The 17,703-nt window shown below is 34.3% G+C and overlaps 1 protein-coding gene across 3 annotated transcripts in view; it reads right to left on the bottom strand.

Annotated features, from left to right (window-relative positions):
* The window catches only part of Helz (Helicase with zinc finger), a 492,230-nt gene that overhangs the window by 257,537 nt on the left and 216,990 nt on the right, over nucleotides 1-17,703 (bottom strand). For all 3 annotated transcript variants that reach the window (XM_090397541.1, XM_090397543.1, XM_090397542.1), the window contains one exon: nucleotides 4,039-4,418. In XM_090397541.1, coding sequence (XP_090253667.1) covers nucleotides 4,039-4,418 — 380 coding nt within the window. The remainder of the gene's footprint in view (nucleotides 1-4,038; nucleotides 4,419-17,703) is intronic.

Raw genomic sequence — 17,703 nt, 5'->3', positions numbered from 1 at the left:
CTTCGAAGGAACTTTTTACCGTATCAATCCACCTATATCTTGGTCTTCCTCTGGGTCTTTTTCCTGCCAACCTAGCAGAGAACACTTGTTTCGCAAATCTTTCCTTGCCCATTCTGTTTAAGTGACATACCACCTCAGATTAGCTCTGCAAAAGCATTCCTAGATGCTGACAATATCAACTTCTTTCCTATTCATGACTTTTTTTCATGGAATTAACATTACCACACACACTTTTATCACAAAGATGTTTTATTAACGCTTTTTTTTTTTTATGTTTTTTTGAGTCAGCAATGGCTTTGAAGAATTCTCCCAACCTTAACAAATATGGTTGCATTAATTTGCCAAAAATTTGGGAGATGGTTATTCCTAAGAAAAAATCCTGGATAGCTGCTTTTTTTTTCCCCCATTAGAGGGCACCAAAAATAGGACTTTAGATCTTTTGTCTTTTGCAATTATATTGTTTCACTCACTCACTCACTGTTGCATATACAAGTGTGTTGTGCTCTGATGATGCTGAGTTGAAAATCAGCGAAATATAAGTGTTAATAAAACATCTTTGTGATAAAAGTGTGTGTGTGGTGTTGTTAATACCATGAAAAATAAGTCATAAATAACCATCAACACCTAAGCTTATCTGTTAGAAGATAATAGATAAGCTTTCCCAATATCCTCAGTTTTAATATGATACTGCCATTGATGCCATCTGTTCACGCCCCTAATCTTTCTCAGGACTCTCATATATGTGGTCTCCAGTCTTTGGTCAAATGTTTTACTTCTACCCCAGCTCTCAAATCCATAAGTTAAAATTGATTTAAACAATGTCTTGTATATATACAGTTAACTTAGTGTTTTGACTAATTTCTCTCTTATTCCATATACGTTTATGCAGTTGACACCCTACCATACCAGCTTTGTTGATTCTGTTGTCTACTTCCATATTTAATTTACCATCTTCACTAAAAATCGTGCCTAAGTAGGTGAAATGTTTTACTTGTTCCACAGGTTCTCCGTTCACAACGCAGTTGACATTTTCTACGATTCTGCCTATTTTCATCGTCTTTGTTTTGCTAATGCTGACCTTCATACCATATCTATTACAATAGTTATTCAATTTAGTTAAGGAATCTTGCAGATGTAGCGAATTTATTTAGAAGTATAACATCGTTCCGCATAAAGCAAAGAGCTGACATTAACATCTCCAATTCTGATATTATGTTTAATACGACTTTCCTTCATAATGTGATCCATATAGATAATGAATAACAGAGGGGATAATGTACATCCTTGTCTCACACAAGATTTCACATTAAATCATCTTCCTGTACTTCTTTCAATTCTAACAGCTGACTTACAACTCAAATAATGACTAAGTATTGCTTGATATAATGCCCCATTGACACCATACAACTGTAGCTTATTGAATAGCTTCTCTCTTGGCACCTTGTCATATGCCTTTTCCAGATTGACAAAACTTAAATACAGATCTTTGTTATATTCCCATGCTTTCTCAACTATTTGTTGTAAAGTGAAGATCTGATCCTCAAGCCTCTATTTGGCCTGAATCCAGCTTGTTCTTCACCAAGCTTTTCTTTCACAATTCTTCTCAACTGTTTCTCCAGTATGCTTCCATAAATCTTGGCAGGAACACTCAACATTATCAGATCTTATATTTCAGAATGTAATTCTCACATTCAGTTTTATTTCCCTTTTTATATATGGGTACTATGAGAGCTCTACTCCAATCATCGGGAATTCGTCCCTCTGTCCAGGTATTCTGAACTACGCAGTGCAGCCAATGTAAGACTTTTATAACACCATACTGAAGCATTTCTGGTTGAATATCATCTACTCCTGCTGCCTTTCAACATTTCAAGCCTTTGATGGCTTTTTCTACTTCAAGTATGGATATGTATTCCTGACTGTATGCCTGTTGAGTGTTTTTTACCACTGTGCTATCTGCTTGTTTCATTTAGCAATTTTTCGAAGTAATCACTCCATACTTCAAGGATATCTTTTTCTCCCGTTTTCATGTCACCTTTATCATCTCTAACTCCTTTTACAGCACTCTTTCCTCCATTTCTAAGCTTCTTCAATAACCTCCAGAATATCTTACCATCTTCTTGATAGTTATTTTCTATGTTCTTGCCAAAGTCCTCCCATGACTTTTGCTTAGCTAGTTTTACACAGTGTTTAGCATTCTTGCATTTGTCTCTGAATTCTCTAAGAGCAAAAGCTGACTTATTTGCCAGGAACTTTTGATATGCTTTCTTCTTTTCCTTCACTGCCTCTTTAACTTCCTGTGTCCACCACGGAGTTCTGATTTTTCTATCCTTGCACACAACCTCACCACATGCCTCTCTGGCTTAGTCAATCAGTGTTTTCTTCAAGGCTTGCCAATGAATCTCCAAGGTTTGGTTCCTGTTCTCAAACTCTTTCATTTTTTCTTCAATAATCTTTGTGTATTTTAGTCTACAGTTCATATCTGAGAGCTGCTCAACTTTTATTCGCTTTAAAACTTTCTTACATGTTCATCTTTTCAATATGAAATTCAATTTTATCCTACTCAAGACTGAATGGTGATCGCTTCCAATTTCAAATCCTGTGTACACTCTGGTGTCCTGCACAAGGGAGAAAATATCACTATCAACAATAACATAGTCAATGAGACCTCTCTTATTCCTTGCTTCTTCTCTCCATGTGAATTTGTTCAAATTTTTATGTTGGAACATAGTGTTAGTAATAACCAGTCCATGTCCTGAGCAGAAATCCAAAAAGTATTTGCCATTATTATTGGCTTTGCTGTTTTCTCCAAATTTTCCCAAAATATTTTTGTATGTCTGACAATCATTTGCTATTCTGCTATTTAGATTCCCAACAAGGACCAAGTTTTCCTTTTTCATTGTGTCAGATGCTTTCTCTAAAGCATCAAAAAATTGCTCCACTTCTATCTTAGTAGAACCTTCTGTCGGACCATAGTCACAAGTAAGTCTCATTGTCTAATTCCCCATTCTGATATTTGCCCACATTACTCTACTTGAGACTGCCTGCCATTCAAGAAGATTAGCCTCGTATTTTGTGTTGAATACTATGGCTACTCCTTCCTTTCCTTGATTGTCATTGCCTGAATATAACATTTTGTATTTATTGCTCAGAAAGATCTCACCAGTTTTTGTCTTTTTTTTTGTTTCAGTCACCTCTATTATGTCGATCTGGTGCTTATCTAATTCCTCAGCTAGCTCCATTTCTTTGCCATTCAGGCTCCTTATGTTGAGAGTAGCAATCTTTAACTCTGGTGATGTTGAGCTGGGGTATGTTTTCAGATTTGTTCCAGTACCTGACTTTTCGCTGTTCGCCCTGGTTCTCCGGCAAAAACAAAGGGGTCCTTGTTTAACAGGGCGACACCCCAGCCGGCATGAAATTTTGTCATGTTGTACCATCATTTTGTATTTTGGTCAATTTAAGCCAATAAGAATACAATTTGGTCGGCTAAATCCCAAATTGCCAGCCCATCCTCTTTCATTTATTTTTACTTCCATTCATGAGGGGTTGTAAGTCTAGTACATTAGTATCATGAGTGGGCTTAGGATTTTTTCTATTTTTTCAAACCAGTGTATAGTAAAATAGAGAAATCAGTAATAACAATGGCGAAAATTCAAGTAGCTAGCTGTCATGAGAGAAACAGACTGGTGAAACACATACACCATTACTAAAGCAATGCATTCTCATCAAGCTGCCTTCTAGATTTTTATAATAATAAAAAGTACAAATGGTTGTAGCAAATATACAATAATCTAAAATTGATATGCTATTCAAATAACTGTAACACAGTTGACTGGTTCTTAGTTAATTTCTCAAATTGACCAGATAACAGAGATCACTGTAAATAATACCACTGGATGCAAATTTTTCTATAACCTTTTATATAACTTTTCTAAACCTGCTGAGGAAGTGAAATGTAGAAAATAAAAACAAACCAGAAACACAACTGTTATTTATAATCTTAATCTGTTAATGTAACATTCAATAAATTTATATTACCTTGACAATAATTCATGTTGAGAAATTTCCTCTATATACAATAAATGATGAAATTTTTGTTTATAATTTGATTCTGTTAGTGATGAATCTAGAGGATTTTGGTCAAGATCTGATAAATCTGGTAGACGATAAGAAGAAAGCAGGAAGTTTTCTTTCTCAGCTAAACAGAATGGAGAATTTTCAAATGGTACAATGTATGAATTTTCAGTATCCCATTTTTCTACAAATGATATATTTAATTCCCTTTTCTTCTGTGATCTCTCAGCATGCAAAAGAGGAGTTACATCAACTATAAAACTTCTGACTAAAGCAGGATCACATCCAAAATCAAAAGCAATGGCTTGGCGAAAAGTTCCAAACATTGATGTTTTAAACACTACCTATAGAAAACAAAAGAACAAATAAAAAAAAAATTATATAACAAATACACATAATAAAAATAAAATATCATTAACATAGCTTAAGATTTAAGTCATAATTCTAATCTGGACTGCATATGCAGATTTTTTCTTGATATTTAACTGAACCCAAAACTAACATCACTATTATGAAAAGTAGATAAAAAGAAAAACATTAAGAAATAATATACATATATATTATTTACATATATAATAATATACATATTATACAGATATTAAAAATAATCTTTCATAACTTAAGCTAAAGATACCAAGAAATTATATACTTGGTTTTAATCCTTTTCTCAAGGAAGCAAAACATGTTTCGCACATTGTTTTGCTTCATGTTAAGGGCTAATGACTTCATATCACTTGCCTTAGTATGTATCCCATAATGCAAAGCAATCCCCCCCCCTTTTTTTTTGGACGTGTATAATGCTATGTATAATGGGAAGGGCCACTGCCCAGACTGGTTTCTACCTTTTTTGAGATCTCATCAGTGGGAACCAGACCCAGGAGAGATAGCCAAAAGGTGCTCAACCTTATTAATAAAAATCTCTGGATGTGATACTTACCTTAGTATGTATCACATAATGGACGTTATGTGATACATACTAAGTGATATGAAATCATTAGCCTCTATATACAAGTAGCTCAGGCATGAATATATTTCACATGCAAAATATAATAAACTCAAGGTAAAAAACTTTCAACATTTTCATCCAGAGAGTTTTATTAATAAGGTTGAGCACTTTTTGGCTACTTTTGTATATGTGATATAAGACTTCAACCTTGGTATCTCTCCCGGGGGTCTGGCTCCCACTGGTGAGACCTCAATAAAGGTCAAAACCAGTCTAGGTAGTAGGCCTTCCCATTATACACAGCATTATAGACACCCAGGAAAAAATAAATTAAATTAAAACAGGGGGGAGGGTGCTTTGCATTATGGGATATGTACTAAGGCAAGTGATATGAAGTCATTAGCTTCTACAAGTAGTTCAGACGTGAATATATTTCATGTGCAAAACATTGTTTTGCTTCCTTGGGAAAAGGATTAAAACCAAGTATATAATTTCTTGGTATCTTTAACATATAATAAACCCAAGGTAAAAAACTTTCAATATCGTAACTTAAGATTCAAGTGATTTCTAATTCTGATTTGGATTGCATATGCAATGTTTTTTCTTCATATTTAATTATAATCAAAACTGTAATGATATGATTATTGCAACCTTCACTGACACATTTAAGATGAAAATAATCATCTTAGTGCTATACTTCTGAAGTCACAAAGAATAGAGTGAATTTAAAATGTATTCCAGGTATTACAATTTGAAATTATGGTTTAAATATTGCATGCTTATTCATCCTACATAAATTTTGGACTTATTGTCAGAGCTAATTCCAAATTATTCAAATATAATTTCATCTTTATTAAATATCACACATAATGTGCTTTAATTCTTCACGAATGATTAACAAATTTCTGTTTGGGGAGACGTTTGGGAAGTACAGAGCTGACTAATAATAAAGCCTATATGAGAATTGGCATGTTACCAAGGAGGCAGTTCTGACAATATTATGAATCAGTTATTTAGTGAAATAAGACAGTATTATTAATGGTGGATTTTAATTTAGGATAATCACAACATGGAGGCTGTTCCGACAATATTATAGACTAGTCATTTAGTGAGATAAGAAAAGATAGTAATACTGGATAGGAGATGGGCCTACGTAGCGAAGCGAAATTGGCTACACAGGCCCATCTTTATCACTAGGCTGCCCAAAAATAGACTTAAGTTCAAGTCTAGGCACTGACCAGAGAACTTTTTTTAAGCCTTTCATCGATGGTTCCCGAATTAGTCGATCTCTGGCATGGGTAAGCAGGTTTTTTCCTCCAAGAAACTCAAGAAAATTGACCGTAGAACCCACATTATTTCAGACAGCAACATATCCTGTTAGGTTTAGGTACCAAGAGATGGCAGCATGTGTCTGCCCGTCTCTTCATCGGTCGCTGTTTATAATAAGTGATAATCATGGGCCAACTATCTCTGATTGGCTACCAGTAGAAATTGAACTGCTCACTAAGTCTCCAAACTAGATAGGGTTAAAAAGTTTCATCTACTCCCTACCTATTCCCTACTATAAGGGAATAAAAGGCATTAGCTGATTATTAATATTACTATTAATTTAGAAGATACCCTCCTGAGTGGTATCTCCATCTTGATGCAGTAGGAGGCTTGCACACACACCAATGACTCAAAGCTATGCAAGTGGTAGCTAAGTAGTACTGGTAAAGCTTCCCTAGCTGAACCAGTTGAGAGGTAGGGGCCAGAGGACCAGATTAAGAGAAAGACCCTGGTCCTCCAGGTTGGGGGTTTTGCATAAGGCTGGTTACCTTACCAAGTAAAAAATTTCTACAACTCAGATGCTTGAACTGGAAAATTCATCAGACCAAAACAATGGAAAATTACCAAGTAAGGATAAAGGCAACTGATTAGGAATCTCGGACATTTTAAAAGTAGCATGTGAAATATGCAAAGTGTTAGATCTGAAATGGGTGACCTCACTCTAAATGAGGTCACCTTTCCAGAGTCTAACAGAAGATATACATTAAATGAGCATACTTATCATTTGGCACAATTTAACTATATTTTAAAAGAAATAACAACTGGCAAATTAGAATAAGAACTGTTAAAAATACCAAGCAATTTTAAACCTGGTTTTACTCCATTTCCCAAGTAAGCAAACAGACAAACAAGTCAAGTTTGCGCCTGCAAGTGATGCAAGTCTAGCTGATCCTACAGGTAGTGCAAGACAAGGCAACTCGTGGTAAAGGTGGCATAAGCTATGATCACAAATCTTAATATTTACCCTTAATGCCAAAACACATCTCCAAGAAGGGGATGTATGATGTTTTGTATTAAAGGCAAGGGGGCCACTACCCAGACTGGTTTCGACATCAGTGGGAGCCAGGCTAGAAATATCAAGATTTTAGTAATACAGAGCTTATAAGGATTTTACCAGAACAAGTTACCATAAGGTGTTTTAACCTTATTAAATAAAAATCTCAGGAGGAGATATAAATGTATAAAGTATTTTACCTTGGGTATAATAATTGTTAAAAATACCAAGCAATTTTAAACCTGGTTTTACTCCATTTCCCAAGTAAGCAAATAGACAATCAAGTCAAGTTTGCACCTGCAAGTGATGCAAGTCTAGCTGATCCTACAGGTAGTGCAAGACCAATGCAACTAGTGGTAAAGGTGGCATAAGCTCTGATCACTAATCTTAATATTTACCCTTAATGCTTGGTATTTTTAACATTTATTATACCCAAGGTAAAATACTTTCTACATAGAATAAGAACTGTTTGTATTGTAGTTAGTGTGTTTATACTTTAATGTAACTGTAAGTCAACAAAAAGGGCTCACATGAGAGTAATTATCATTGAATTTCTACACGTGAAAGAATGCCAACAATTTGGTAAGAAGGGGCAAAGGTCGCCCAATACTACAATAGCAATGTAAGTGTCCATGGGTGCCACCTCTAAGAAAACATCAAGACGCATACATTCCCGGAATTGGAAAGCCCCCCCCCCCCCCGTATGAAGAACAGTGAAGTCACCCAGTCGGGGACGAATCAGAAGGGCAAAAGGAGAGGTCAAACTCGTAAAGGTGGCGCTCTTGGGGAGCGTATAAAACCTGCAACACAGAATTGAACCCCCCCACCCCATTTTGTTTGTTCCTGTATTCTCACCGTGTGCTTCGAGTGGTCATCGTGATTCAGTTCTTATCTTTAAGAGCTGATCTCGAAGAGAACCCAGTATGGCACCGCCACAGAACATGGCAAATCTTGAACGCAGGCGTCAGTAAGGAATAACATCGACGTAAATCCTTAGTAAAGAAACCAAGCACCCTATCCAGGGAGAGCACGTGATTCCCACGTGGCAACAGAACCAAGGCAGCCAGAATTTCGTAAGAAGGAAGGACATAGAAAATCTCTAAAGAACCTGAGATAGTGTATCTAACGGATAAGCTTAGGTGTTGATGGTTATTCATGACTTATTTTTCACGGTATTAATAACATGTTATTAAAAGTGTGTGTGGTGTTGTTAATACTGAGATAGTGTAGATAAGTACTTTTTCATATTCTAGCCCTTTAGAGAACTTGACTAACAGAAACGGAAGAAAGTGTAACTTGAAATTTAGGATAAAGATAAGCATGAAGAATTATTATATGTGTGAATGACTCTATACCATTAGACTGAATTCTGAGAACTGTTAATTTACTGGAGATTCTGTCGTGACCTACTTGAGGGAGATTAATAATGTGCCAAATACCTAGCTGGCTCCTATTAAGTTGTAAACCAATTTGATAAGTTGAAGGAATAGTGTTGTAAAGATTAAGAAATCCAAGTCTATCTAAGAATGAGAGAGTGAGAGAAACATAAGAGTTTTAATCTAGCATTAATATCAATTTTGTCTTTGTATGGTAATTAATTATGAATTCATTAAATTTGTATGTTACCATTCATGCTTGTTTTTCTGACCATGTTGACTGACCTAGACCCTTCATAAAAATACGAACCTGGTGATCATATACACGCGCAGGGATAGCCTAAGTAAGAAAGGAAAGGGGGCATGACTGCAAACAGACTAGAAAACCTACTGTTTCTGATTTCAAGCGAATTACTTTAGTAGCATCTGATACTCTATAATCATCCTTAGGCTGAGTTTGACCCTGTCCTTAAAGCCCAGGCTAGCGCAGGAAATAAATTTGTCTGAGCAAAATGTGAATGACTTATAGAGATCAGGGAATAGGTATTTTCTAGGGGGGGGGGGCAAAATTTAGAGATTGTCAGATTAGCAGTAAGATCATGTACTCAGTGTTAGGCAGACGATTTAAGGATATATAAGGGTTAAAGAGAGCAGACAGAGGCCAACATATATAATAAGGTAAGGGAAACAGTAGTGATCATTAAATCAAATAGCATTGTACAAAGGGGAGATAAAAAAACAGACCATAACAAAAGCATGACAACAAAGAAATTAGAAATGAAACAAAAAAGAAATTAAAGGAAACAAAAGATATAGATGGTTTTACTATGCTATATAGTGGAGTGGACAAAATATATCAGGTCTAGTGGTGTGGCCATTTTAATTGATAATAAATGGAAAAATAGAATACAAAAATACAATTTTGTAAATGATCGGATTATAATAGTTAAATTAGAAACAAGTCGAAGCTATTTAAATATCATAGGAGTATATACCCCTGAAGAATGTAGGAAAGCAGATTCCAAACAGTTTTATGAGAAACTACAAAATCAGTTAAATAAATGCAATACAAATGACTATATATTAATACCAGGAGATCTTAATGCTAGAGTTGAAAATAATCCAATCCCAAATGTCTTAGAAAAATATGGAGAAATTTGTGTGAATAACAATGGTCAAGAACTATTAGACTTCTGTACTTTCAATAATTTTAAAATAAGCAACTTTTTTTCAAGAAAAGAATATAAATAAATATACTTAGAATGGCAGAGGAACAAGATCTACAACTGATCATATCATTACTAATCAGAAACTAGCTCTTCATGTGAGAGATGTACATGTTTACAGAGGGAAGTGAAATTTTTTCAGATCATTATTTAGTAATCTCTAAAACAGAAATACTAGCAAACTAGAAAAAGGAAGTAAATAAGAAAAAATAAGAACAGAAAATAAGTATATCTACTACAAGAAAAAGCAACAGAATGCTATATCAATCAAGATTAAGAGATTAGTTAAAAGAAATCCAAATCAGAAGATATAGAAGAATGGAAAACTTTAATAAAGATCATCTAATAAAGCAGCCTCTGAAGTACTTGGAACACAGATACAGAAAATGCAATAGAAGAAAAACAAATGCCATACAAATCATTCCCTCACAAACATACAAAGGAAAAAACAGAAGAAGTATACAAAAACAACAACAACAAAAAAAAAAAAAAATATATATATATATATATATATATATATATATACAGGGTGTTCGGGATAAATTTGACATATTTATAATTAATTATATTTTTCCGTAAGTTACATGTATTAACACACACTTCTCTTCATTTAAAAGTTTGGACCCTTCTTCATTCATATACAAGATGTCAGAAAGGATGGATAGCTGGAACCCACCTGAATCATGGAAGAGAATAACTTGTATCATGATGATTCGTGCCCGCCATCAAAATAAGGATATTACGACTGCTGCCCAATGCTCCCTGAATACAGTAAAAACAATCAGGCATGAACTAGAGACTTGCAATGGTGACTACGAGGATGTAGCAAGAAGAAAGATCCCTAGCAGACGATCTGATTGCGTTCGTACAGCAGAATTCCTCGCAAATCTGCAGGAACAGGTGTTGAAGAACCCTGGCATTGGAATTCGGGCTTTGTTCGTGGAGTTGCTAACTGTAGTCAAGCCCTGGATAACAAGGGTAGCCAATGGTAGGCCGTATGTATGGCAGCAGGATTCGGCCCCTTGCCACACCTCTGGGAAAAGTCAAAAATGGTTGTCTGAAAATTTCTACGACTTCACCAGTCCAAATGTTTGGCCTCCAAACTCCCCAGACCTTAACCCCATGGATTATTTTGTATGGGGCGCAGTTGAAAAAGACACCAATCGCACTTCCAGTAATACAAAAGCCCAGTTAATGGATAAAATTAAAACAGTTTTTGCGGCCCTTCCCAGGGAGACTGTAGCATCAGCTTGTTCGAGGTTCCGAAGCAGAATTGAAGCTGTGATCGATGCTAATGGTGGTTATTTTGAGTAAATCTTGTTGATAGTATTGTAATTAACTCTGCCTGTAATGTTTTTTTGTCAATTCATTAAATTTAATAGATACAAAGAAGATTTTCTTTTTCCTTACGAAACTGTCAAATTTATCCCGAACACCCTGTATATATATATGTAGAAAGTATTTTTAACTTGGGTATAGTTATGTTAAAGATACCAAGCAATTTTAAACCTGGTTTTACTCCATTTTTCCCAAGTAAGCAAACAGACAAAATGTCAAGTTTGCGCCTGCAATTTATGCAAGACTAGCTTGCATACAGGTAGTGCAAGACCAAGGCAACTCATGGTAAAGGTGGAGCAAGCTCTGATCACTAATCTTAATATTTACCCTTAATGCCAAAACACATCTCCAAGAAGGGGATGTATGATGTTTTGTATTAAAGGCAAGGGGCCACTACCCAGACTGGTTTCGACCTTTATTGAGGTCTCATCAGTGGGAGCCAGGCTAGAAATACCAAGATTTAGTAATGCAGAGCTTGTAAGTATTTTACCAAAACAAGTTAAAACTTGACATTTTGTCTGTTTGCTTACTTGGGAAAATATGGAGTAAAACCAGGTTTAAAATTGCTTGGTATCTTTAACATAACTATACCCAAGTTAAAAATACTTTCTACATTTATATCTCCTCCTGAGATTTTTATTTAATAAGGTTACAACACCTTATGGTAACTTGTTTTGGTAAAATACTTACAAGCTCTGCATTACTAAATCTTGGTATTTCTAGCCTGGCTCCCACTGATGAGACCTCAATAAAGGTCGAAACTGGTCTGGGTAGTGGCCCCTTGCCTTTAATACAAAACATCATACATCCCCTTCTTGGAGATGTGTTTTGGCATTAAGGGTAAATATTAAGATTAGTGATCAGAGCTTGCTCCATCTTTACCACGAGTTGCCTTGGTCTTGCACTACCTGTAGGATCAGCTAGTCTTGCATAAATTGCAGGCGCAAACTTGACATTTTGTCTGTTTGCTTACTTGGGAAAAATGGAGTAAAACCAGGTTTAAAATTGCTTGGTATCTTTAACATAACTATACCCAAGTTAAAAATACTTTCTACATTTATATCTCCTCCTGAGATTTTTATTTAACAAGGTTACAACACCTTATGGTAACTTGTTTTGATAAAATACTTACAAGCTCTGCATTACTAAATCTTGGTATTTCTAGCCTGGCTCTCACTGATGAGACCTCAATAAAGGTCGAAACCGGTCTGGGTAGTGGCCCCTTGCCTTTAATACAAAACATCATACATCCCCTTCTTGGAGATGTGTTTTGGCATTAAGGGTAAATATTAAGATTAGTGATCAGAGCTTGCTCCATCTTTACCACAAGTTGCCTTGGTCTTGCACTACCTGTAGGATCAGCTAGTCTTGCATAAATTGCAGGCGCAAACTTGACATTTTGTCTGTTTGCTTACTTGGGAAAAATGGAGTAAAACCAGGTTTAAAATTGCTTGGTATCTTTAACATAACTATACCCAAGTTAAAAATACTTTCTACATTTATATCTCCTCCTGAGATTTTTATTTAACAAGGTTACAACACCTTATGGTAACTTGTTTTGATAAAATGCTTACAAGCTCTGCATTACTAAATCTTGGTATTTCTAGCCTGGCTCTCACTGATGAGACCTCAATAAAGGTCGAAACCGGTCTGGGTAGTGGCCCCTTGCCTTTAATACAAAACATCATACATCCCCTTCTTGGAGATGTGTTTTGGCATTAAGGGTAAATATTAAGATTAGTGATCAGAGCTTGCTCCACCTTTACCATGAGTTGCCTTGGTCTTGCACTACCTGTAGGATCAGCTAGTCTTGCATAAATTGCAGGCGCAAACTTGACATTTTGTCTGTTTGCTTACTTGGGAAAAATGGAGTAAAACCAGGTTTAAAATTGCTTGGTATCTTTAACATATATATATATATATATATATATATATATAGCTAAAACCATAGCACAGAAAGCTCACCAAGATTCTTGGGAACAGATTTATTAATAAAATAGAAGATGTACATGGAAGACAAGACATAGCCTACAAAACACAAAACATTAACCAAATTAAACAATAAAAAAAGAAATACAGCACAAATCAACACAATGCAAGAGAAAAAATGGATAGAACATTATAAGAATTTATGGTATGACCCCCAAATTTAATAACAGAAAATAACAATGAAGAAATCAGTACTGATATAGAACCAATAAAAGTGGAAGACCTAAAACAAGCAATAAGGTATCAAAAAATAGAAAATCAACCAGATTAGATGGCATAAATACAGAGCTTTGGAAATGTGGCAATGAATATTTACATCACAGATCTTAAAATCAATAATAACTGTTGGAAGAAATGTGAGGTTCCATCAGATTGGTTAAAAGCTAAGTATCTATATTTAAGAAAGGAGACAGACATAACTGTGGAAATTACAGAGGAATAAGTTTATTAAATACAGGTTACAAAATTTATAGTAAAATCCTAAATAAAAGACTTAGAAATATTGCAAACAATCTACTCTCAGAAGAACAAAATGGCTTCAGATATGGAATATCATGTATAGACAATATTTATGTGTTAAAACAAATTCTTGAAAAAAAGATAAGAATTTAATTTAGAGACTACATGGCCTTTATAGATTACGAGAAAGCTTTTGATAAAATACACAGAGGAAAACTATGGAATATAATGAAAAAACAAGGATATCCATAACATTTGGTACAAGCTATACAAAGTTTATATAAAGATACAAAAATACAGTTACAGGTAATAAATTAACAGAAGAGAGTGAAATAAATCAGGGTGTCAGACATGTATGTAGCATATTATCAACTCTATCCAATACACACACACACACACACACACACACACATTGATCAGATTATTAAAATATGGAAAACAATATAACAAGAAGAACTGTTATCAATACAATGCTATATGCATATGATCAGATTATATTACAAAAAAATGAAGATGACCTTCAAAAATCAGTTTATGAAATAAACAAAATAAGCCAACAATAATACAATTTAAAAATCTCACAAAAGTCATGGCATTTAAAAGGTAGAGATTATGTTAGATCAAAAATAGTTATAAAAAATAAAATAATAGAACAGATGGCACAGTTTAACTATTTATGCTGCATAATAACATATCTAAAAGATAAAGATTAAAAAAAATAAAGAAATTTCAGAAAATCTGTGGAACAACTAAAATTTCACATAGTAATGGCCACTCCCACTCTATTATATGGTTCAGAAACATGGACTGTTAAAAAGAAAGATGAAAGTCAAATACAAACTGCAGAGATAAGATTTTTAAGAGCAATAAAAGGATGCACAATGGACCATGTAAGAAATGAACCCATCAGAAAAGAATTACAATAGTCCCCCCCCCCCCTTATCCACAGGGGATACGTTCCAAGACACCCCATGGATACCTGAAACAACAGAGAGTAGTGAACCCTATATATGCTATGTTTATTCCTATACATACCTATGATAAAGTTTAATTTATAAATTAGGCACAGTAACAGATTAACAACACTAACTAATAATAAAATAGAACAATTATAACAACATACTGTAATAAAAGTTTCTGAATGTGAATGGAATATGTCGAGAACTTTCACATTTTTCACTTAAAAGGAAGCACTTTACGGCTTCTTTCTGACGCATCCAAATTGCCAGCATCACTACTCTTGTGCTTTGGGGCCATTATTAAGTAAAATAAGGGTTACTTGAACACAAGCACTGCAATACCGCAACAGTCGATTGATAACCGAGAAAGGCGAGCAATTTAAAACTTATGAATCATTTATTACTAAAAGAAAGAGCCATGCAGCTTCATTTGGGTTGTAAAATTCCATAGCAAAGTGAATATTAGATCCAACATTATTTCAGAGCAAAAATGTTTGTAGAAACTATCACAGTTTTGTAAGTTGACCTGAGAGTATAGGAGAATACAATCCTTGGCACCCCTCAGTTGCACTACTTGATTTAAGTAGCTAAGGCAACTTAAGGCCAAGGATTGTATTCTCCTAAACTCTCAGGTCAATTTACAAAACTTCCATAGTTTCTACAAACATTCGGCTTTGAAATAAGGTTGGATCTAATATCCACTTTGCCTATGTAATTATAAATTGTTTATTTATGGGCGTTTCCATTTAATATTTCAGAGCGGGGTTGACCACGGATACGGGAGGGGAAAACTACAGTAGATATTTATAACGTAAATGAACTGATAAATGAATAAAGAGGGTAATGGAAAGAATATCTATTTAGGATGGAAAGATACCAGTTACCAAAAGCAGTGAATAGATATAGACCAAAGGGGGGGGGGGACCACTGAAGCTGGAACAGGCAAATGCCTAATCCTTAAAAAGAAGAATTTAGGGGATACTGACTGAAATAAAGAAACAACAGATGGTTAATTTTTGGATCAACTTTGTGATAATTGATGAAATAAAACATAACCTTACCTGAGGTGGAATGATCCGAGATTTAATAACATTTAGAGAATTAATGGTGGGCCATATTAGTATAACCTTAAGTGTTCTTGTAACAGTGTCATGGAGGTGATAATTAGGAATCACAACAGGTAGAATTTCAAGAAAACTGCAAATATGATAAGAGAATTAAGATGTATTAAATAAGACACCCTGAAAGGTATCTTTGCATAATTTCATGTTTAAACCATGTAAGATATCTTTCATTATGAAATCAGGTGAATAACTAACCAAGAAATATTCTCAAGAAATATAATGAAAATGAGAAATAATGGAACGAATATAGATCTATCAATCAGCTATCAACATAACATATCAGCAACAGCTATTGTGATCTTTAATTAAAGCAAATATAAATTATAGCACATGAGTGTTAAGTTTAATCCTAAAAAGAGTTTTTATATAAAGCATAACAGAAAAAAAAATTTAAACATGACCAACTTGTCAAGAATAATTTTGAATGATTCAGACACCATGTAATTTAATACTGCTTCACATCATTACCATTGTCAAAAATATGGTGAGAATAAAATTTTAGTTAACTGTGCACATAAACTGTTCTACTAGTGCTCTTTTAAATAAAAAACTGTCATCTATTAGAGCTATATTTATCTCTAATGGATACAATATCAAAAGAATCATTAAAATAATAATTATGGCCTTCATCAAAATCCTTCTCTATAAAAGCTTTCTAATCAGAAAGAATTGGGAGATTTCTTTGCCAAATTGCTCTACATGTTTCTTTCCATTCAGTTCAGAAATTAAATTGCTGCTGAGACTTGCCAAGATAAATACCCTCCACTTTTTCATCCTGGAGTTTACAGAATCCTGTGCTCATACAACTTTGTTATTATGAAAAGATGAGTTGTTTTGCTAAGATTTGTCTCTAGAAGAACATTTAAAATTGCATTTTACTTCACTAGCCTGATAAGGCTAGACTAGCCAGCCACACCTTATCTACTATGCATAGAATTCAATAGAATAATGTTTCCATTCCTTGACTGTCCCTTAGGATGGTTGAGGAACCCACACGAATAAATAAAAATACTAGAATAATACTAAAGGTCTGACACAAAAATTTACTTTTCACTTAAAAAATTGTAACTCGAAAAACTTGAAAAAAGTTTTGAAGCACACATTCACAGACCTAACCTTGACAAGAAAAAATGTTTTAAATGTTCCCAATTTTGAGAAGTCATAAGTAACACATCTCAATCCAGTGTTTAAATGAATTAATAATTATTAAAAATTTTATTTCTTTGAATTCTAATAGTTATAGATGGTGTTATCCTCCTGCAGTTAATAATGCATTGTCACATTCACTTAAATTTTTAAATGTTGTTCCGATTTTATTTATTTTCATCTGTATGCACTGACAAAGGTTTGAAACAACCAAATATTCCACATGCAATAAACAATATTTTCCTTATTTAATGCTATTATTCTGCAACTACTTTTATCATTATGTGATCTGCTTACATCTCTATAATTAGCTCTGTCAAAACCCAGTATGAGTTCAAATTTAACGAAGCTTATGAAATTCTTATCTGCCACCCTAAAATCAACAATATTTATTGCCTAAAAATCTCAAGAATATGACAAATGGCACACATTCAACCACCACAACGTTTTCTAAGAGGTCATAATAATTAGGACTGTAGGTCTCTAGTGATCCCTTATTCTTAATTTACCAGCATTTTTCATTTATAAAAAATTAAAATTAAACAGCCTGGACAGAGTGACGAATTCCAGATGATTGGAGTAGAGATCTCATAGTACCCATATACAAAAAAAGGGAAATAAAACTGAATGTAAGAATTACAGAAGTATTTCCCTACCGAGTGTTCCCGGTAAGATTTATGCAAGTATACTTGAGAAACAGTTCAGAAAGACTGTAGAAGGGAAGCCTGATGAAGAACAAGCTGGAT

The sequence above is a fragment of the Typopeltis vanoorti genome, chromosome 9 (genome assembly GCF_054136105.1).
Source record: "Typopeltis vanoorti isolate ZY-2024b chromosome 9, IOZ_Tvanoo_1.0, whole genome shotgun sequence".
In the NCBI taxonomy this organism is placed as follows: Eukaryota; Metazoa; Arthropoda; class Arachnida; order Uropygi; family Thelyphonidae; genus Typopeltis; species Typopeltis vanoorti.
Note: the sequence above shows the minus strand (reverse complement) of the source record. Positions and strands in the feature narration are given on the sequence as shown.